Below are 23,969 nucleotides of genomic sequence, written 5' to 3' on the forward strand. Positions count from 1 at the left end.
TCGCGGGACCGGAAGAGCGCGGCGGGGAGGACGAGCGGGAAGAGGGCCCGCCCCCTCCGGACTCCGCGCGCAAGCCCCGCCCCCCCTCTCCGGGCGGAAGTCCCGCCAGCCCCCGAGGAAGAGGCTGGGTGCGCCTGCGCAGAGAACGTGTCGCGCGCCGCCGCCGCCTCCTCCTCCTCCCGCTCCGCTGCGGCGCCATTTTGGCGCAGGCTCCGGCGGGCGCGGCGGCAAGGCCGGAGCAGCGGCGCGAGAGCCCCGCCCGCCATGATGTCGTCGCCGCCCCCGCCGCCGCCCGCCGCCGCGTCCTCGTCGGGGCGCCGCTTCGACGCGTCGGACCGGGCGTCGTGGTACGCGGGCCCGCTGTCGCGGGCGGAGGCGCAGGGCCGGCTTCAGGGCCAGCGGCACGGGACCTTCCTGGTGCGCGACTCGTCCACCTGCCCCGGCGACTACGTGCTGTCGGTGTCGGAGAACGCGCGCGTCTCGCACTACATCATCAACTCGCTGCCCGGGCGGCGCTTCAAGATCGGCGACCAGGAGTTCGAGCACCTGCCGGCCCTGCTGGACTTCTACAAGGTCCACTACCTGGACACCACCACCCTGCTGGAGCCCGCGCCCAGGTCAGCCCGGCCCTCCGCCCGCGGGGTCGCCGAAGGGGAGGGGGGCAGGCCGCCCTTCATCGCTTCGCCTTTCAGCGGGTTGATTTAAAAAGGCTCCTCACGTGAGCAGCTTTTCAGGGAAATGGGCGTCGGGCAAACCCAGAGCGCCCATCGCCCCCCCCCCGCCCCCATTTAGGCCCGAAGGCCCCCGGAGCTCCCCGAGACGGGCCCGTCTTTAACTGAACGCCTTCGATGGAGAAGGACTCTGGGCAGCCCACAAAGAGAGTAAAAGGCCCTTCAGTTCAAAGAGACAAAGTGAAAAAAACACCAATAATGTAAAGACCAAATAAAGATCAAGAGGGCAGATCTGGCCAACCACATAAAATCCCCATGTCAACAAAACTCACCAGGAGCTCTGGCCGCCCTTCCCAGGGCCACTGGGTCAGACAGCAGAAGAAACTCCGGGGACGTTTTTGTACCCAAGAGTATAAAACTACTGAAGATTCCCTATGGGTGCAGAAGTAAAAAAGCCAATTCTGATGATTTCGCTCCAAGGCAGCATAGGAAAACTTCCTCCCATTGTCCACCAATCGTTTGAACTCCCTTTGTTTTGGGACTGGTCTGTCTACCTCGGACATCCCCAGCTGGCGACCTTGAGGTGTTGGGTCTCTCTCAGGGTTCTAGTTGGCAAGCTTGCATTCCAGATTTCCCTCCCAAATCTCCCTTACATTCCAGTGCTTTCCCTCCCCTCTCCCATTACAGTTGTCTGGCTGCAATTGCCTAGTTGCAGGCTGGGCTTCCAAGCGAGTCACCCATGACAGCCAGGGAGAAGAGCCCTCCAGAATGCTATCAGGGTGAGGTGGAATTTCATTCCAGGTGGTGGGCACTAAAACAGAAGGCATGCCCTAAGCCCCAAAAGGTGAGACTGTTGTTTAATGGCATCAACCTTGTTGGTTCACATTAGCCGAGTAGAAACCAGCATTGTTGTGTAGGGCTTTATTAGTGACAATCAGCACAGGTGGCCGGCGTAATGGTGTCATGTGTGCATACGAAGGTTTGTCTATTATTGCATCACTAGATGCTAGACTACACGAAGCTTTCAAGTGTCTTCAAGGGCAACCCCATGTAAGCACTTTAGAATAGTTGAGCAATCGGGTGACTAAACAACAAAAGATAATGTTATGAGGATGTCATTGTTTCATAAGAGATTGAGTAATTCCCATGTCGCCTTCAGGTATCCGCTGATGGGTTCTGGTACTGGCTCTGGTGCATCAGCTGCAGAGGAGAATGTGGAATATGTTCGGACTCTTTATGACTTTACTGGTAACGATGCGGAGGATCTACCATTTAAAAAGGGGGAGATACTCGTCATCGTAGAAAAACCCGAAGACCAGTGGTGGAGTGCCAGAAACAAAGACGGGCGCATTGGGATGATCCCTGTTCCTTATGTTGAGAAGCTTGTGAGATCATCTCCTCATGGGAAGCATGGGGGCAGGAATTCCAATAGCTATGGGATTCCCGAGCCCGCTCATGCCTATGCTCAGCCTCAGACCTCGAGCCCTCTTCCCAGTGCCACCCATACTCCTGGAGCTGTCATCAACCCCTTGCCTTCGACCCAGAATGGACCAGTCTATGCCAAAGCCATTCAAAAGAGGGTTCCTTGTGCTTATGACAAGACTGCCTTGGCATTAGAGGTAAGCCATTCAGCTGGAGCAGGTTCCATGCAGCTTAGATCAGTTCCCTCATCCGGTTGGAAGGTCCTATCTCAAACAGGTTGTTCTCTCTGCTCTCTGGTTTTCATAGACTAGTAAATAATTGGATGTTCTGATCCCACCTCCCACGGTCACTCTTAAATGTGGAGCCTCTGGTAAAACTCTGCCTCTTTGTGATCAGGCTTAGTGATTAGGCTTGGTGTGGGGGATGCAGCTGACATATTCAGGTTTTGCAATCCATGGAGGCCTTTCAGCTGTTAGTGAATCTGCTTCTCTACTGCAGAATATTAAAATTCCTTGAATGTTATGAAAGGATGACTGTTCACTTGCTAAATATTTAAGCAAAGTAGCCTTGTATAAGTACTCCTTGTTCATTCCTTCTGCTGAACCTGGTTGTAAAGTCCTAGGCCCATATTGACTGTCTTACTCAGGATGGAGCAAATTTCTCCAGATGTTAAATTCAATAAAAGCATTAAAGTCATTTATTCAGAACAAAAAAAATATTTCATTTTTTCACAATTTTGAAAGTGCCTTATAGTTATGTTTCTAGGGCTTGTAATAAACAAGCCTTTGACACTACTCTTCTTTCCCCATTCCACAGCTGCAGAATATACTTTCTTTGTATTGGTTAATTTTCTCAGACTGTTCTCAGTGTAAATATCCAGTTATCTTATTGTATTGTGTGTACTATTTTGTTCAGCCTTATTTTCTCATTATATTCTTAACAATTTGGTTTTGAGCAAATTTGGTCTGAAGTGAACTCCCACTGTGGCAGGGCTTACCTATAAAATATAGGCTTATAGCCTAAGCTTGCTTTCACAGTTGTATTTCTTAATCCTTTCTATTTCTTCTTGAAAAATACAGTAAAAGCCCCAGGCACTTACCCTCTTTCTGTAACTCTTTGGTCATGTTACCCAGTTGTTTTTATCATATGCTTTTTCTTATACCTGATTACTGTTGCCATGGCCTCTTTAATTTTTCATTGAACAAATGCCAGTATTTTGAATTCTGCCAAAAGAGCTTTAAACATTTCCTCTTGATTGAGCAATTATAGAAAATGCTTTTCTTTGTGGTCCACTTCAAAAATGTCAAAGTACTTTTGCTTTTGTTTCCCTTTCTTCTTCCTTATCCAAGGTATTATTAAACTATGTTGTTTTCAGTTGATTGATATAGGTAGAATTTGGCCTTTGCTATCTGCACCTTAGCCAACGTTTTCTTCTCTTATGTTTCAAGAGATTTAAAGATTTCTTCAGAATGTCCTTACTTTTTATAAGGGAGTAAAGAATTGCAAGCAGTATGCAGCACCCCAGTATCCTGAGATTTTATTGCCAACATTCAGCAGGAAAAACCATCTATTTAATCAATATATATATAGCTGTCCAACTTGCAATGACTACTTTTCATATAAACAGGTAGTAATGATAGCAGTTTACCTCTCAAGTGGCTTCCTGTTCCCATTCCTTCTCTAATGCTTGGGAAAAGGGGCATCCCAAATGTCAACCAAGTCCCTTGCGGTAGAACTTAATCCTTTATCATATGGCGTATTGAAACCCTCCAAACAATTAACTGTGTCCCTGATTTAATTGCCTTAGAAGTGGGCAATTGAATTTTGAAGTGTTTTACGGAGAAAGGAGTTGGATAATGAAACATTATTTTCCAAATGATATTTTGGAACCTGCAAGAGATGGTGCCTAGTTATGGGTGCTTTGATATTCAAATTTAGTTTTAAAAAATTAAAAGGTCAAAACTGGTGTTTTTCCCTTTATAATTGACAAGGTAGGTGGTACTATTCATACTTGAATTGCTCTTTTAGCTATATATTTTCAAGTGACATCCCTGTCTGCTTCTACATTGTCATATTGCCAACAGTTGGAATTCAGCATCTTCACAATGTACCAGCTACAGAGCAGAGGAGCATTTCCTAGCCTCTCTGGGTGGCTCCTGAGTGCTGCCCAGCATCCAGGCTGCCCTCTGCTCATTTAGTGCTGCTCATGATATCAGTTGCTAGGAAGCCGCAGGAAAAGGGCTCTTCCATCCCGCAGGTCAGGCTGAGCAGCTTCCCAAAGATGCACAATTGATAGTTGTGTGAGGTGAGGTGGAGTGGTGGAGTAGATCAGGGCCTGATCCCACCAGGCTCTTCCTGTGTTTTGGTAGCATCTGGAAGCCTGAAAGATTGATAGGACTGATGAGCTGGCATTTAATAGACGATGGACTGTGTATTAAAGGAAATTGAATGCAGTAAATGGAGAAAGAGAAAGGGAGATCGAAAGGGTGGGAGCACATGGGATAAGTGGCAGCCAAATCAGGACTCTGGGTGTACACTGTTACCCCATGAAGCAATTCCTGACAACAGAGGACCCTTCAGCTCTGCCTCATGAATTTTCCTTGGCTTATTTTGGGTTCGCCTGGGGATGTTTCCGAAGAGATATTTAGTCACTGGCTTGCAGATGGAGATTTTGGATGTTTGTTTGGTTTGTCATGAGAAGCTAAACATGGCCTGACTTGGTACTAATTTAATGAGATAGGAACCCCCTCCCCCACAAAGAAACCCTAAGGCCGTAAACTGCTGAGCAGGAGATTGACGAAAAATCTCAGATGACAGCAGTGGCAAACCACTTCCTGCTTCCTGCCCAGATGTGTCTGTGACATTTTGCTCAGCTTCAAGGATATTTTGCATTCCTTTGCTTAGGTCAGTGGGTCTCAACCTTCCTAATGCCGCGACCCTTTAATACAGTTCCTCATGTTGTGGTGACCCCCAACCATAAAATTATTCCTAAGACCATTGAAAATATGTGTTTTCCGATGGTCTTAGGCAACCCCTGTGAAAGGGTCGTTCGACTCCCAAAGGGGTCCCGACCCACAGGTTGAGAACCACTGGCTTAGGTGATGCTGGATTTGTGGGGGAGGGATTGTCCATGGAGGCCAGGCCTGGTTTGTTGGCATCTAACTGTTGCTGAGTCTTCTAATAACTTTGAGGCTGCTAATTGGAGCATCTTCAGGCTTATCAAAGGTTACAAGTAGACAAGTCAGTTCCCTTATTTCTTCTGTGAGATTCAGTGAGCTGCTAGGGGTGGTAACGTATCAGTTCAGCCTCAAAGGGTTGCCTATATGGATGGATTTCTAATATTTATAAGGCTTGGCAGACTCTTGGGATAAAATAGAAGGAAGTCTATGAATTTTGCCTTAAATTCCGGAATAAATCGTTCTCCTTATTGATAGCAACGCCTTAATGAGGGCTAGGATTTTTTTTCCCCAAAACCTGATGTGCAGACAAAGGACCAAAGAGCCTTTGTCCATTCAGCCTGGTTTCTCAAGACTGCCTTGGCCCTGCCTCCCGAGCCCCTCGCAGCACAGCCTGGAATGCCAGGCAGAATTTCAAGCACAGCTCACTTGCCCCTTTGGCACGCGAGGGAGGTGGCTGGCCCCTGGGTCTTCACAGCACATTCCTCCTCCCCAAGAGACAGCTGGCTTGGCAGAGAGAGACAGGCTGACACTGTACACCACCTCCACCCCGCTTAGCCCAGCCTTGTTTTTTTTTTTTTAAAAAAAAAAAAACAGGCCATCAGTTAAAGTGGCCCTACCTGGCCTGGAAGTGCCCCCGAGGTCCATTCTGCCCCTTCCTCCTGCCCTGCCTGGGAATGCTCTCCCAAAGTCGTGTTTGCCTTTGTGCTCCAGCCAATACAGATGTCCTTGAGAGGCCTCACTGCCAGCCTTGTGCATCATTGAAGGGTTGGGACAGTTTCTTTCCCAAAGAAAAAGAGATGGCAGTGATGTCCCCTTGGCTTAGGGACAGTTCCTCCTGCGTTGGAAAGAGCAGCTGCGGGGAGGCTGAACCCCATGGTGCTCTCCTGCAGCCAAAACTTCCACAGACCTTTGTCAAAATCTTGCATCAGGAGGAAGCAAAAAGTGTTTGTCACTGCTTATTACTGTCATATTTGTGAACGGTTGCTATCCAAGGCAATTGCTAAATGAGACGTGGCTGTTACATGTAATAACCGCAACTCATGGTTATAGACACACATGCACACTGATCATATTGGAGTTGAATGCCATTTAGGTGTTACCTGCAGCTGCAAAAGGATTTAAGTTGAATCCACATTAATCAAGCTGAATCCTAAAAATCAAGATGCACCATCAGGGGGATGGTGGGGATCTGCCCCTTTTCAATTCTAGACATCCCAGAAACAGGTTAGTAAATATATTATTTATACAGCTTGCTTTCACAAGATCCTTTGGGGAAAAAGAACCTTTGACCCATGTATCTATCCAGCCTTTGTAAGTCTGCTGTCTGGTCTTTTGTCTTTGCTCTGTCTGCTGGCATAAATGGAATTGCATGTCCAAATGGACTGCTTGATTGTATAATTTTAAAGAAAAATTCTCCCATTTTCTGTGACTAAAGAAAATCTCCTCTCAACATTCTTAACATTAAAAAACAAAATGTTTCCATTTCCTGCCATATTATAACACTTTTGCTATACTTTATTTTAGTCTCATGATACATTAGAATTTTATCTAATTACAACAAACATTGTTTTTAAGAATTTAATTCAATTCTGATAAAATAGATTCATCCTCTCCTGCATATGTGCGGATTTTACTCAACATATAAACATTATCAGATTATCAGTCTCAGATTACCTCTTTTGCCCAACTTGCATTTCTTTTGACTATGCAAAACATGATCTGTGGATCCCCCCCCCTTTAATGTGGTGGTAGTTTTCTTACATAAACTTAATGGAAGGGTAAGTGAATCTTGGTGAAAGAAGAAGAAAAAAAAGATTCTATAAATTCTTTATATAAATGCAAATCTTTTAGTGCAGTGGTTCTCAACCTTCCTAATGCCGCGACCCTTTAATACAGTTCCTCATGTTGTGGTGACCCCCAACCAGGGGTGGGTTCTAAAATTTTTTACTACCGGTTCTGTGGGCGTGGCTTATTTTGTGGGCGTGGCTTGGAGGTCATGTGACTGGGTGGCCATGGCTAGCTGGTCATGTGACTGGGTGGCCATGGCTATGTGTATAGGGACTACTCAGAGGGCTGAAAAAAGTCATTTCTGACAGGTCCTCGCACTTTTGACTGGTCCTCACACTTACGACTGGTCATCATTTATGCCCATTGTAGCATTCTTAACGACCGTGTCATTCATTTCACAACTGCTTCTCTTCACCATGGTGACAAGATAGGGCAAAAACGTAAAATGTGAGGACAGTCGTAAGTTCGAGGACTGGTCAAAAGTGCGAGGACCAGTCAGAAATAACTTTTTCAGCCCTCTGAGTAGTCCATATGCATAAAAGAATACAGCAATAGAGAGGGATGAAGGAAGGGAAATTAGAGTAGGAGGGAGGGTAAGAGAGGGAGGAAGAGAGGAGGAGAAGGAGAAAGGAAGAGGAAGTAGGGAGGAGAAGAAGAGGGGGAGAAAGAGAAAGTAAGGAAAGAAAAGAGAGGTGGTAGGTTTGAGGAGAAAAATTGCTGTACAATAAAAAAGATGAAAGGGAGGAAAGCCAACCTCAAACAAATATAAAGATATTAAGATAATGAATTGTTAAACTTTAAAGAATAAAAGAGAACAAATATGAATAAATAACAATATTAGAAACACACATACAAACATACAATGTATTTTCTTTGAACAGAGTATTTGGCCGGTTCACAAATTTAAACAGTGTTTAGTCATTTCAATTAAATTTACAATTTCTATATTTCCTTTTTGCCATATTTATTCCTCATCTATTTTTGTAAAAAACCAATATTACCCTTCATCCTCATCTCTAATCTTAATCAAATTCAATTTTTCCCTTCTATTCTATATTATACCCCTTCCCATTGTCATCTATTTTGATATCCATCCTCACATTGGTTAATTATGTAATATTACAGTTGTTTAATATAAATTCAACATTTTAATATAAATCAATTAGTTATATAACTACCTTTTTTGTATATTAATCTATATGAACATGAATATTCCAATTATTTCCATGCAATCCAATTTCTTACAAATCAGTTAATTATATTTACCAATAATAATAAACCAAATAATTTCCCCCATATATTCCTCCAAGCCACAACTTAACCATTTCTGCTTTCAACACAATATACAATTAATAGTATCTCAATTATTATATTTCCCTAGTTAAATAGAGCTTTTTTTCTTTTGTGTTTTAAAATCTTGAACTCTCCACTTTTTCCCTAAATTCCCCATTGTTTGCACCTACCTTTTTTGGTGAGGAAAAAGAAAAGAAATCTGCCTGCCTAATTTTCCAACCTTGCAGCAACAGCAAAGCCAACAGCTTGCTTTACTTTCAGTTTCGTTTTTCAGCATAGCTAGGGAGAAAAAAATTGTTCCAGCGCTCTTTGCAAACAAGCAGCAGAGCCCTGAGCAAAACAGCTGAGAGCAAATCAGCTGAGAGTCGGGAGCCGATTAATCAAGGGCTAATTAGCCTATGCTGAAGCTCCGCGGGCCAATAAAATTACAAAAAATACCAAACCATTTGTTAAATTGCTGGCTCACCCGCCCCTCGCCCACCACTATTTATTGGCAATAAATAGTGGTGTGGAGGGGCGGGGCAAACCAGCAGAATCCCACCACTGGCTATAGGGCGGCCCTTTGAAGCCCTGCGGCAAGAATTTAAAGTTTTTTTCCCTCTAGCCATCAGCTGGGACTCCGGAGGCAGCAATAGATTGGGAGTGGGCGGGGTAAGCGACCGGCGACCGGGCGATCCAACAGAGGCAGAGGGTGAGGGTGAGTGAAGGCGTGGGGGGGGAGCGAGAGAGGGCTTTGGCGACCCCCGTGAAATGGCCGTTGACCCCCAAAGGGGTCGCGACCCCCAGGTTGAGAACCGCTGTTTTAGTGGAAAGACATTTTAGTATAGTGGTGAAGGCACTAGTCCCACTTTCTATACAAAGCCAACTGAGAGACCTTGGGCCAGTCAGTCTCTCTCAGCCCTAGGAAAGAGTCAATGGCAAACCACTTCCAAAATCTGGCTAAGAAAACCGCAGGGCCATGCCCAGGCAGTCACCAGGATGACTCAAAAGCAACTCTTTCTGAAGGACTTTGCTTTCCCAAAAGTGGACCCATTTTCAGGTTGTCATTTTTTGCATATATATCATTTGAATTGATTCATGGAAGGAGACTTTGTTTTGTTGGCTTGAAGGCAGGAGAGCTGCTAGCAAGGAATGAACCAATCCATCGTCATCATCATCATCATCCACCACGAGAGTTTCTCCCTCCGGTTAGCTTCTCTTTGATCTCAGCTTGAGTGGACCAGGGAGATTGCGTCTGTGGAGTGAAAGGTGGAATGGAGACCTAACGGATCCTCCTTGTCAGTCCTCCAGATCTTCCAGCAGGCAGAGCTGGGGTGGCCCTGCTAACTGCTGCGTGACTGTTGCTGCTAACTGGCTACTATATATACTTATTTTTTCCTCTCAAGCACAGACACCTTTTATTGGTGGTAGTCTTTTTAATCCACTGGATACCTCCCAAAGTAATTAGCCAGTGGAGGGCCCAGGAAAGGGTTGAAAATCAATTATAAATAAAAGAAATTATTTGATTCCCATTGATGTTTTAGTGAGGAAGGAGATCCTTGTTTACCTGCGCTTAATGCCATGGGATGCATTTGGAAAGCCTGAGTTTCACGGACAATGTTAATTCTTTTGCTCAGGAAGGAGGTACTCAGTGGGACAGTTCAGGTTTTTTTTTACATGGGAAATTCTTTGGGGGAATGGCATTAAACTAGCTGCCTCACAATAAAATAAAACCGCTAGGCGAGATCATCCGTGGTTTTGGGGTATGCTGATGACACACAGCTATACATCTCCACCCCAGACCACCCCAATGATGCCCTTGCTGTGATGTCCCGTTGCCTGGAGGCCGTGCGGATCTGGATGGGGAAACAAGCTCAGACTCAACCCCTCCAAGACCGAGTGGCTGTGGCTTCCGGCGTCCCGGTATAGTCAGCTGGTACCATCACTGACAATAGGGGATGAGATCTTGCTCCCCACAGAGAGGGCCTGCAACTTGGGTGTCCTCCTGGATTCACGGTTATCTTTAGAAGATCATTTGACGGCCGTGGCCAGGGGTGCCTTTTATCAGGTTCGCCTGATCTGCCAGTTGCATCCCTTTCTGGATCGGGACGCCTTGCGGACAGTCACTCATGCCCTAGTTACCTCCCGTATGGACTACTGTAATGCTCTCTACATGGGGCTCCCCTTGAAAAGCACCCGGAGGCTCCAACTGGTCCAGAACGTAGCCGCGCGGGTGATTATGGGCGCAGCTCGTTACGCCCATGTAACACCTCTCCTACGTGAGCTCCTACGTGAGCTGCTAAACTAGTGGAGAATTGTTTTAAATAACATGAAATGAATTTCCTACAATCTAGTACAGCAAAAATACTCCTTTGTCTATATCTGATATCTCAGAATATGTCATGAAGATTGATTGCAGTCCACTTTCTGTGAAAGCGCATTAACTCCTTATCCCCAAAGGGCCAAAATCACTGGGTTGTTTATACGACTCAGTACTGTATGTGCAAGACACAGAATCTTCTTGGTTGTGTTGTTAGTGTTTGGACATAATTAAGACATCAAGGTTTTATGGATTAAAAGAATTACTGATAGTCCTTGGCTTATTGGGACCAGAATTTCTGTTGCTAAGAAGGATGTTTCACCCCATTTTATGACTTTTTTTGCCATGATTGTTAAGAAAATCACTGTGGTCGTTAAGAAAATCTGGCTTCTCCCATTGACTTCGTTTATTGGAAATCAACTGGGAACGTCATGAACACCAATCACACGACCCTCTGGGGTGATGCTACAATCATTATAAGCACCTGCTGGTTGCTAAGTGCAGGCATTTTGGTCATGTGACTGTAGGGATGCTGCAACAAGCAGTCGCAGTGCAAGGACCAGCTGTAAGCCATCTTTTGAAACTTTAAATGCTTGTGAAGCAAATGGTAGTAAGTCAAAGGCTGCCGATACGCAGAACTGGAAGGAGGAATCCTGAGGTTAAAGCAATTATTGATACAGCACGTTGGTCAACTTCCTGCTAATTCTTTTTTAATAATAAAGGCACATGGAAAAACAGTCCGATCTTTTTAAGTTCCCCAAATAACAATTTTCCAGGCCTTTTCATTTTTTTTATTCTGCTTATTAAAACATTTAATGATTTATATTAAAAGATTTCATTGTTTACACTAAATCCAAATCAAAAATCCAAATGTTACTTGTACATGAATGAAGGCCTACAGAGACTGACCTGGGAAGGCATTGCAGGCGTAGAGCCAGGTTAGTCTATGGCAGCCAGAAGTCAAGAGGAGAAAAGAAAGGAGCACCACAAAAGGTGCTACCAGGCACCTGATTTGGCTAGAGAAGAGTGGAAACTTGGTAAAAATGGCAACTTTATAAACAACATGGGAAGAGAAAATATTTTCTTCCCTCATATGTGATGTTAAAATTTGAGATCATCCATTGAAATCCAGAGAGAGAGATTTAGGGTCCCCAGAAGCAGTTTGCACATAGTCAGACCATGGAATTGGCTGCCAGCCAGTTTGGGTGATTTCAGAAGAAAAGGTTTGTGGAGAAACCCATTCTACTTGCTGCTTTAGGCCACTGACCTGCCTCAAGTAGGGGTGCCTGGGACCCCAGAACAAGAGGCAGCTCAGATGATGAGATTCCCAAAGGCCGATGACCACTGAAGACTAGCTGAGGTCCTGATCTGAGGTGCATTGTCTTTTGTGGGGGGGGGGGGTGTATGCAGATCACTTGAAGGAATGTGAGAATGTTCTTGAAATGCAATTATTGTAGGAAGAAATAACTTGAACCGTTCCAATTTCATTTTGTGTATATATGCAGTTGTATTTTTTTTTTCTTTTTTGCAGGTTGGTGACATTGTGAAGATCACAAGGATGAATATCAATGGTCAGTGGGAAGGAGAAGTCCATGGAAGAAAAGGGCTCTTCCCCTTCACACACGTCAAAATAATTGATCCTCAGAATCCCGATGAAAATGAATGATCTGCTGGCCCATGTCTGCAATGCTGCTTCCTTTTTCTGGCTATCTTGAGCATCATTTGAAGTGCGATGGTTGTTGATGGCGCAGCTAAGGATTGCCAGTCATTCATGTTTCCATCTTGCAGTGATTTCACAGCTCGACCGTGTCTCTTTTGGGAACGCACCTGGTAGTCCGGCATTTGCAGTTTCTCCTAGAAGGTTTTTGGACTGTGAGCTGATTGTGGTGCTATCTAGGCAGAGGGGGAGGGATTGAGACATCCAGTTTCTTTGCCGAAATGGATATTTTACTCAGAAAGAGAATTCTAAACAATTTTGTCTAACTCCAAACAATAATAAAAATGCATTTTTATGGAAGATGAGAGCACATAATCATGTTAAACAATTATGTCTTTAGGGAATTATTGATGCTTCTGTGCTACAAAGAAGGGTTTTTTGAGTTTGCCATTGATTTAGAATAAATTGTAGCAAACTCTTGAAAACTACATTTCTTCATTGTCATCTTTATAACCATGTATAATTGATTCATTTGCCATATGTTGCCTAAACCTCTTGTTTGATTCAGATTTATTCAGATCTGAAATGATACTTCAGGCACTAAATACAACTTTTTAGAAAAAACTTATGCGAGCTTTGATGAAACTACATTTATCCCTTTAAAATCTTGTTTTTTAAAAAAAAGCAAAAACAACAGCATTGATAATCAGTTACAGAGAATGCAACAATAACTCAAAAGATACTCTTGGTCCTTTGTTTTCTGCATGGAGGCGCAGGAGTACAAAGTCATGGTAAAATCATTTCTCTGCGCTAAGTTTAAACACAATGAAATATGATAATGAAGAAACTTGAATGTTGGTTATAGCATGTGAAGACCTTGACTCCCTCAGTGATGTTTTTGAAAGTTCACTGGTGCTGGTCTCTTGAGCGGTTGGACCTCAGGAGTGACACATCTAACTTAGTATTCATGTGCCTTAATCAGAGGATGACAGGTGCTGAAGGGGACAGACAGTTGGAACAGTTCAGTCTAGAGAGAAACCTTTCGGATCACCAGCAGTGCTGGGCAGGTAGCTGATCTGGGGAAAGGACTGTGAATTAGACTTGCCTGGATGCTTCCTAATGGACCATAATGTGGCTGTTCTATTAAGTGCCTGGGCACGTTTGAATGACTGTCGTACTACTGAGCTTTGTGTTTGGAATATTTAAGCTGCACTAAATGTCCGTCTGCCATACAATAATTCTGCCGCACAGCTGGCCTAATTCTATGAACAATCCTTCAGGGCAGTACCCAAACTGTGTATAAACATTTTGCCTTGATGAGCTGCAGGGTAAGCAAGGACACTTGGAATTGAGCTAGTTGTGATTCTGCTGGGCTACCTGTAGAACAGCCAACACTTTCCCTTTTCTTTGGTTAGCTCCACCCTCAGTTGCTTTCTTGGTAAACAGGTTGAGGTTTCATAGACAACTGTGCAATTGAGTCTTGAGCAAGAGAAGCCGGCAGTCAGTGGCCTTCACACCCATCAAGAGTAGACTTTGAACAGCTTTGATCAGAGCTGGTAAAGGCAGTTCAGGTGCAACATACTAAATTGATGGTACATTTCAATGGCATCCAGATGTTGGCTACTTTTTTTTTTCCTCTGTTTTGTTCTTTCCTACCTAGAGAAGCTGGATGTGCTCCTGATTGTGAATGTCACAAAGGGTGAACTGTCCTTGCTGTTTTCTTAGGAATATTTATAAGCATTCAGAGAGCCACCTCTGGAAGCCAGCTACGCTCTGCATAATTTTGAGGATTTTTTCAGTCTGTGCTTCCTTGAAGTGGAATCCTTGTCAGGTGACTCAGAAATTTAATTCGCTTATTGAGCAGGAGTGTGCAAACTGTGCCCATTGGCTGCGGAAGGTCTTCCGTTTCTTCATTGCAACAATTGATGCCTCAGGTTAGCAAGGAAGTCCTAAGAACGGTCCCTCACCAAGAAAGTCCGGACTCAGATCAAGGAAGGTCTTGCAGATTGTCTTATTAAGGAGTGAAAAGCATTTGTTCTGATATTTCATATGTGTTGTAATTTTACTTTGCTGGGGGTGGAATTGGAGATGAAATATTGTAGAATGAGAATATTTGAACACTGGTTTGGCTGCCCTGCCAGTAATAAACTTTTCTGGTGTCTCCAGCTGAATGTGACAGTTGGTTGCCATTCTAAAGGGTAGCCTGAAGTTCACACATCTTTTAAGTCAGTGAAGCATCATTTGAATTCTGGGCAGTTGAGGGGAGGGGGGGCTCTCTGGTCTCTCCAGGAAGAGCTGGAGGATGCCTAGCTGAAATAGGCAGTATGTGGGAAAGGCCTTAGGGTGAGTGTGTGTGAGATGCCGCCTAGGGACAGGATAACCCACAGCTGCACAGTGGGTAGAGCAAGAGGTTCAGAAGGGCTCCCTAATTTATCAGTCTGCAAAGGAGACAATAGAATATTTGTACTTTCAGACTAGCAAGATTCTATTAATGTAGCTTTACAATAAAGTTATTAGGCCTAAACCCAAAGATGACACAGTGAAATCCTATTAATTCCAATCCTTTATTAGTCTACTTCTAATGGCAGAATCTTGCCAAACTAAAGCTATGACTTCCTACCTTAATAGAGTGGATGGACTAGAAGACCTCCAAGGTTTATCCTAAGAGATTCTAACCCTGAACCACTTCCCTACTCCCTGGCAAAGCTTTGCTTCTCCAGATAGAATAAGCTTATTTGGTCATGTTTCCTGTCTGGTCTACTGACATCTAGCTTACAATCTTCTCTTTACAGCCCAAGAAATTAGGGAGATTCCCTCCTGAGCCCTCAGCCCTCTATTCCCTGGGCTGCCTCTCCTCCCCATGCCCCAAGGTCTTTCTCACACACCACTGCAGGCTGCCAGTCCACTTCTTTGGGCCGAATGAGGTGGACTGAGGCTCTTGCTCACCAGGCTCCTGAGATTTGTGGACTTTGCGTCCTGTTTGAGAGTTTGTCAAAGATTTTTATTTTATGCAACAAATTAACAGTATTAAGTATATTTTTAGAACACGTGAAATGTGTTAAAATTAGTGCCTTTTTGTTTTCTTAATATAATTCACTACTGGTCCCACATCGAGCAAAGGAGTTCAGTGCCCTGTTTGTATTACTTTCAATAAAACATGCATCCTGTTTGCAGAATTCTTGTCCCGTTTCTTTCCTTGGCTAGCTTGTCATCCAGCTCTGAGCAAAAGATAAAAAGCGAGGGGGGTTTTAGTGCCTTGAACAGCAGACCTCTCCCTACTGGCTGCTTCTCCCTTATGGGCAGGGGGCTCTAAGGCAGAGGTCCCTTGGTGCAATCCAGGCAATGTAATTTATATATGGATTGAATCAGTTTTTGTCCTGAACTCATCCCAAAGTACCACAGAAATGCAGGCGGAGCATTTTAAACAGTATTTTATGAGCTCCCATCACCAGAGAATAATTGAACAGAACAAATAGAGGAACTCTTTTGTTACACACAAAGGTGTGCCAGACCAGAACAGTGGAACAGTCACCTCATAGATTGACAAATAGTTACCCCCTTCCAGAATGTGGCAAGTGTGTAGTGCATTCTGGGAGGCCTTGAAATGTTGCTTCCTGCAGGCAGTAAGTTGTGGGCATGAAGGAAAGCAACACTTCGTGCAGACCTCAGATCTTGTGTTCCAAAAAGGTGGCCAAGAAAAAGACTCGAGTCTTTTCAGATGCCAAGAGCAGAGAAGAGAATGAACCCAATGGCACCCAATTCCCAACAGAACAGTTGCCCTTTGCTTCCAGCCCTGAAGTGAGTGGCAAGTGACCCCCAAAACATGGAGTCTTGTGTAAAGGACGGGGGGTTTTGCTCCAGTGTTCAACTCTCCAATGATTACCCAATAATCCTCCGGTGAGACCTGTTAGGCTTTGTGGGCCTTGTCACCTTTGCAGAAGACATCTTTGGGGCCTCCTGCCCATATTCAGCACCCCTTGGGAAAGGTGCCTTCTCACCAACATGCATAAGGGAACAGAGGGCATTGGCTCCAGTCTGCCCTGCCTCCAGCGATAGATCCTGAGCTTTCTGCAGAGAAGGCGGCATAGCTTCTAACCCTGTATTTGCGGGTGGGGGAATCACCCACTGGCTGAAGCTTTGATCTGGAGCATAAGGCTCACAGGTTAGCCCCTGGGATTTGGGTTTGCCAGCTGGCTCTTCGGCATGTCCAGTCATCCCGGTGTTGTCCTGCCAGAGTGGAAGGAGCAGAGTGGCAGCCAAACTTTCATGAGGTTTGGGGTCTTGCTCTGGAGCCATGGGGAAGTCCAGCTGATGGGGCCTGGCCCAGAATTCATTGAAAGTGCTCAAGTCCTTGAAAGGGGCTGGCAGGGATACCTCATCAGCTGCAGGAAACCTGAGGGATGGGGAGACAGAGTTGCATTTGTTTGAAGAAGCAGCCAATTGGTTGTCATAGCAGGGGAGGGGAGAAATGACTGATAGCTGTTGCTATCAATTTACCAAAATTAAAATCATCCCTTCAGTTGCTCCACTGAAGTTTCTTGGCTTCCTTCAGTTCCACAACAGATATTTGTCCTTTTAACTTCATGCTTCATTAGCTGTCTATCCACATAAAGATGGCTTGGCAAGAAACCTTAATTACTGAAAACCTGGAGACATAATAGTTTAACAACAAACCTGAAGTTCTTACATTCTGGGTCAAAACTTTGGACAGGAGGGGAAAGTGGATTAATGACGTAGATTCTTTGCTCTCGGGGCAACTGATAAGAAAACCTCTCTTCCTGGAACAATTCTTGTTTTTCCAAATACATTTTGTAAAAATACATTTGACAGAAAAAATTGAAATATTCTGAACACAAAATGTCATACTTAGAATAGTCATTATTGAGTGTTCAAAGTCTAGATAAAATCCACATTTGGAACATACCAGGCTATTTGGCCCAAAGCAAAGCAAAGCAAAAGCAGTGTCAGGGATGCTGCCATTCCGATGGAGGAGGGGGAGGAGACTATTGGGGTTGCATTCTCTGCATGCTTTCGCTTTTGCTGTAACCGTGTGGGATTCAGAGAGACAAAAAGGACTTTCTCCCAGGCGGTTCTAGCCTGCCACTAAGGTCGCTGCGTCCTGGGGATGAACTGCTATCAAGTTAGTGCCTCAGGGTTCTCAAAACACCTTTGTGGCACTGTATTGATGACCCGTGGACTAGTGAAGGGGGTTGGGATTTTGAATGGGGAAGAATAGCTTAACGCTTTGTGCGGGAACTTCAGATTCTGCCTGATTTCTCTGCAATCACTTTCAGTAAAAGTTCCTTTTGATAACTACTTGTTTCAAGATCATGCTTTCCTGAGGGGCTAGCTGAGGTCCTTACAAGCAGTATGTGCCATTCCATGTTGTTTAGGTCCAATGTTCCACAACTATCAGCCTTACAAGATAGATCCAATTAGAAACATAATCAGATGAACTAATGCTACTTTATTGTAAAGCTACATTAGCATAATCTTGCAAATCTAAAAGTACCAGTACATCTCTTCCCCCCTGCTTTTTTTTTTTTTTTTTACAGCTTAAGAAACTAGAGAGGGTCCCTTCTGAGCCTTCTGAGCCTGTCAGCCTGCCACTATCCAGCTGTGGGCTCAGCTGCCTTTTGTCTGACAGTTCTCTTCTTTGGCTGCATCTTGTACTCTGTCTCCCAAAGTAACTCCCACATATCATTTGTACAATTGGATTGCACTTTTTTAAAAACAACCATCCATGGAGACCTGGAGAATGTGTTAGCCAATTAAAAACCAGGCACAGCTCCATCTTTATTGCCATTGGCTTAAGTTCAGTGGTGAAATACAAATTTTTCTACTATTGGTTCTGTGGATTGGTGGGCGTGGCAGGGGAAGGATACTGCAAAATCTCCATTCCCACCCCACTCCAGGGGAAGGATACTGCAAAATCCCCATTTCCACCCCACTCTGGGACCAGCCAGAGGTGGTATTTGCCAGTTCTCCGAACTACTCAAAATTTCCATTACCAGTTCTCCAAAACCTGTCAGAAACTGCTGGATTTCACCCCTGCTTAAGTTCATTGAAGGAAGGTTGAGTATAGAAGAATCAGTTGAGATATGTTCAAAGATTTAGAACATTTTGGATTTAAGAAAAAGATGCCTGCCTGGTAGATAAGCTCGGAGGGTGGGGTTGTCTTTCTATTTGCCATAGTAAAGTTTATGTAATGGTATTTCTGTTTTTATTTTGTGCATTCTGCTTTTTATTCAGGCTCCATGCCAAACTGATTGTTCTGCTTATAAACACAGCATCTTAAATATTACAAAAAAATAATTTCCTTAGCCAATTTACACTATAGATAAGTGGCTGGTAGCATGAAAATTACAGCATCAACTAATTTTAGAGACCTAAAATGAAAAATACAAGGGCAAGTAGCTTATTTCAAGTTCTCATTGTTCTCTAGTATAAAATGCTTGAAAATTTTCAAATTTCACCCATTCCGACTGGGTTGCTTTGTTGGGCAAAATATATTTTCCATTTCTTATGCACTTCTAAACTTGTCCAAGTAAGCAATGAACAATTTTAATTGTGCCAGATGATCACTTAGTGGGAAAGGAGAGGCATATTCAGATGATGGGGCTCTGGGTTGCAAAAATCTTTTTAAGGAATCCCCACTAGCTTGAATTAACTTCAGATATTTACTACCAGTAGCAACTAGTACTGTTGGGGAAAATGGCAAGTATCTTGTTACTATAACTGTAGTAACTTTTTTGCATTAGAAATTAAAAGTTTGAAAGCATTTCCTGTCTGCCTCATGCAGATAATAGTCAAGCATGACTCAAACTTCCAAATTAGATGATGTTGAAAAATCTCCTCTATCCAAGAAAGCGCTGCGATTACTGAAGCGGAAAATTTGTTACACAGGAACTCCAGTTGCAACAAACAAGGAGAGCACTTTCCTGGGGTTGAATGATCAATATCTGCATCCTCAAAGTCTAGAAGAACCAGGAGTGAAGGGGAGATCAAAGAGGTCTTCCCAAAGTGAAAACAGAAGTGGCTGTTTAAAAGGAGTCCTGTTTCTCCTTGGTTCAAAGGACAAATCCAGCAAAGAAGGGGGCTTGGGTATTTTAGGAACGGCTCAGTTTCCTTCCTCTTTCTCTCTGAAAGCTCTCTAATCTGATAGGCTCCCTGAGATCATCCAAATGACCAGGTAGAAAGGCAAGCAGAACATAATGTGTTATGTCCTTATAAGGACATCCGCCCGGATTGGCTGCCAGCCATCGGGCGGGAAAGTTTGAATCCCTGTCAGGGGCGGTGCGACTGCCGGAGCGAATATAAGGAGAGCACGTGGCCAGTCTTGTCTTGTCTTGTTACTGTAGCTAATAAAGTTACTAAATGTATCGAGCTGGTCACGTCTTCATTTCCTGCGCCTGATCTAACACTGGCAACGAAGGACTAGAGAAGAGAACCGGAGCAAGACTTGTGGCACGATCGCCCAACCGAGCTGAAGTCACTAAACCGCAGCGACCTTCAGAATGGCAAACCCGCAAGCACCGATTGCCTCGCTGAACCCATTCGACCCGGCACGAGAGAAATGGAGGTCGTACATGGTCAGATTCCGGCAATTCCTGCGAGGGAATGGATACCAGAACCTCGACGACGAGCGAAAAAGAGCCCTATTCCTGGCTCACTGCGGGTCCGATGTCCTGGAAATGGCAATTGACCTCGTGGCGCCCAGGGACATTGAGGAGATGTCCTGGAATGACCTGCAGGAAGTCCTACAGGAGCACTACGCACCCACAGGCACCCCGATCGCCAACAGGTTCACCTTCCAACAGAGGAATCAACGGGAAGGTGAATCCATCAAAGAATTCGTGGCAGCGCTTCGCCAAATCGCTGCCAATTGCGAATTCGACAACGTGGACAATGCCATCCGGGACCGCGTTGTTTTCGGAATGCGGGATGTGGGTCTTCAGAAGAAGTTCCTGAGCCGCAAGAGGATCCCACTCAAGGAAGTCCTCGAAGAAGCCACAGCTGCCGAGACATCCGAAAAAGCAGCCGCCGCGATGGTGAAGGCAAGAGGGATCCACAAGATCCACAAGTCCGGCCTGAACTCATCAGATGACTCGACCACGCCATCAGAGTCTGATGAGGAAATGGCCGTCCACAAGGTTTCCCGCCCACCCAGGCAGGAAAACCCTCAGCATGGCGACCGGGGGGAACGTTGCGGCAGCTGCAAAGGCGACCACCCCAGGGCAACCTGCAGATGGAGAGACGCAACCTGCCGCCGCTGTCTGAAGAGGGGACACATCGCCGAGGCCTGCAGAGCAGCAGATCCAGCCCCGGAACCACCCAGGCCAAGATTCCGCGAGAACTGCAGAGAAACCCAGAGGACATCCAAACGGTCCTCGAACCAGTCCCGGCGCGGAGATGAGGAATATCCCCACAGCAGAGCAGTGCACCAGACCACCATCGCCCACACGAACGACGAGGGTGCCACCAAGTTCCACGTGACACTGTTGCCAGAGGGGTCACCGTGCAAAATGGAAGTAGACTCCGGGTCCGCCTACTCCATCATGGACTGGCAGCATCTGAAGCACCTAAGGCCATCCTGCAAGAAGACCCAGCTGAAACCCCTGAAGTCGAGGCTCGTGGATTTCAGCGGAAACCCCATCGGAGTCCTGGGCAGAACCACCATCCACATCACATTCAAGGACTTCCAAGGCGAGCTTCCCATCACAGTCGTGGAGAACAGCCGACCGAACCTGTTAGGAGTGGAGTGGTTTAAGCCGCTGGGGCTATCCATCGGAGGCATCCACCAAATTCACAGGGATGAACTCGACAACCTCATCGAAGAGTTCAAAGAAGTCTTCGATGGTAAACTGGGGAAATTTGTGGGAAGGCCAATCTCCTTTAATCTGGACAAGGGAATCACCCCAATTAGGCTAAAGCCCCACCGGGTTCCTTTTGCCCTGTGGCCGAAAGTAGACGAGCAGCTGGATAAGCTGATCACCCAGGGCATCCTGGAACTGATCGATCATGCTTCATGGGAGACCCCCATTGTGACCCCACTGAAGCATGATGGGTCTGTGCGCATCTGCGCCGACTACCGTTGTACCATCAACAAGGCGTTGGCACAGAGCGCATACCCAGTCCCAGTAGTGCAACATCTGCTGCATTCCCTGGGAACTGGCTCAATTTTTGCGAAACTGGACCTGGCCCAGGCTTACCAGCAACTGCCAGTGGACGAAAAAACGGCGGAGGCACAAACAATTGTCACGCACAGGGGGGCATTCAAATGCAACCGCCTCCAATTTGGAGTCAGCGCTGACCCCGGCATTTTCCAATCTATGATGGAACGCCTTCTCCAAGGCGTTCCAGGGGTGGTGCCTTACCTTGACGATGTGCTAATCTCCGGAGACTCACAAGCATAACTCCTTGAAAGGCTCAGGCTTGTCCTGCAGCGATTCAAGGCCAAGGGCTTGAGGGTCAGGCATGATAAGTGCATCCTAGGAGTACAGGAAGTCGAGTTCCTGGGCTATCTCATAGATAGTACTGGCATCCACCCCACCAAATCAAAAGTGAAAGCAATCCATGAAGCTCCAAGCCCAAAAAACAAAACGGAACTTCAGGCATTCCTTGGGTTGCTTAACTTCTATGCCATCTTTCTCAAACAGAAAGCCACAGTTGCTGAGCCACTCCACCGCCTGCTGGGGAAAGCGGCTTCCTGGAAGTGGGGCCAAGAAGAGGAAGCAGCATTCCGAGCCATAAAAGGACTTTTAACTTCCAAAAGCATCCTCATACAGTACAACGAGACGCTCCCCATCAAGCTGACTTGCGATGCGTCGCCATACGGGGTGGGGGCAGTCCTCAGCCACGAACTGCCCAACGGCGCTGAAGCCCCAATCGCATATTTCTCTAAAACCATGTCCGGCGCGGAACGCAACTACAGTCAGCTGGACAAAGAAGCCCTGGCCATCGTTGCAGGAGTGAAACGATTCCACGAGTATCTCTACGGGAGGAGTTTCATCATAGTCACCGATCACAAGCCACTCCTGGGGCTCCTCGCAGGCGACCAACCCACCCCGACCTTCATGTCCCCGCGGATGACGAGATGGGCCATCTTCCTAGCCGGCTACTCTTACAGGCTCGTGCACCAGCCAGGCACAGCCATAGGAAACGCCGACGCGCTGAGCAGGTGCCCATTGAAGGATCCTGTAGAAGACCCCGCCCCCACACTCCACCTATTCCACATAGATGACGACGCCAGCTGTCCAGTCTCATCTGCAGATGTGGCCGTCCACACCCAAAAGGACCCCACACTCCGCCAAGTGAAGTCCTGGATCCTCAGGGGGTGGCCATCGGAGAAGACGGAGGAGAGGTTCAGCCCGTTCGCCAGGAAGCAGAAGGAGCTGTCCACCATGAAGGGCTGTTTGCTATGGGGAGACAGGGTGCTGATCCCAAGCACTCTGCAACGGCGGACGCTAGAGACTTTACACAAAGAGCATCCGGGCATCGTCCGCATGAAGGCCCTGGCACGGAGTTATGTCTGGTGGCCCTCACTGGACAGAGACATCGAAGAGTGGGTCTCCAGATGTGACCCGTGCCAAGAAGTACGCCCAGCGCCGCCACAAACCGAGACAGCAAAGTGGGAGACCCCCAGCAACCCCTGGTCACGGATCCACATCGACTTCGCGGGTCCGATGCAAGGGCAACACCTCCTCATCGTGGTAGATGCCTTCTCCAAGTGGCTCGAGATGGTACCCATGGCATCTACCACAACAGAAGCAACGATCCGGGCCCTGCGCCGCCTCTTCGCCACCCATGGCCTACCGGATGTGCTGGTCTCCGACAATGGCCCCCAACTCACATCCCTGGCCATGGAAACATTCCTGGCAGGACTGGGCATCTGCCATGCCCTGTCTGCCCCGTACAGGCCGGCTGGGAACGGACAAGCGGAACGGATGGTGAGACTCACCAAGGAGGCACTCACCAAGATGGGCACGGGAGACTGGCAGGAACGGATAGACAACTTCCTCCTCACCCAGCACATCACGCCGCATGCCACCACCCACAAGAGCCCAGCTCTGAATCGCACCCGGAAGACCACTGGGAGCCAGTGCAGCTCGCGCAGGAGGGGTGTCACGCGGACACAACGAGGTGCGCCCATAACCACCCGCGCGGCTGCATTCTGGACCAGTTGGAGCCTCCGAGTGCTCTTCAAGGGGAGCCCCATGTAGAGAGCATTACAATAGTCCAGCCAGGAGGTGACAAGGGCATGAGTGACCGTGCGCAAGGCGTCCCGGTCCAGAAAGGGCTGCAACTGGCGGATCAGGCGAACCTGATAAAAGGCCCCCCTGGCCACGGCCGTCATATGCTCTTCTAAAGACAGCTGTGTGTCCAGGAGGACACCCAGATTGCAAGCCCTCTCTGTGGGGGGCAAAGATTCACCCCCAATAGTCAGCGATGGCACCTGCTGACTATATCGGGACGCCGGTAGCCACAGCCACTCGGTCTTGGAAGGGTTGAGTCTGAGCCTGTTCCTCCCCATCCAGACCCGCACGGCCTCCAGGCAGCGAGACATCACATCAAGGGCATCGTTGGGGTGGTCTGGGGTGGAGATGTACAGCTGAGTATCATCAGCGTACAGGTGACACTTCACCCCAAAACCACGGATG

General features: G+C 46.5%; 1 protein-coding gene across 1 annotated transcript; it reads left to right on the top strand.

Annotated features, from left to right (window-relative positions):
* The first annotated feature begins 96 nt into the window (after positions 1–96).
* CRKL (CRK like proto-oncogene, adaptor protein) lies at positions 97–15,485 on the top strand. Its single transcript, XM_034438584.3, has 3 exons — positions 97–617; positions 1,831–2,290; positions 12,184–15,485. Exons 1-3 carry the CDS (start codon positions 265–267, stop codon positions 12,316–12,318), a joined length of 948 nt encoding a protein of 315 aa, XP_034294475.1. The 5' UTR covers positions 97–264; the 3' UTR covers positions 12,319–15,485.
* The last annotated feature ends 8,484 nt before the right edge of the window (positions 15,486–23,969 follow it).

The sequence above is a fragment of the Pantherophis guttatus genome, chromosome 17, assembly GCF_059756535.1.
Source record: "Pantherophis guttatus breed Tessera chromosome 17, ASM5975653v1, whole genome shotgun sequence".
Taxonomy (NCBI): Eukaryota; Metazoa; Chordata; class Lepidosauria; order Squamata; family Colubridae; genus Pantherophis; species Pantherophis guttatus.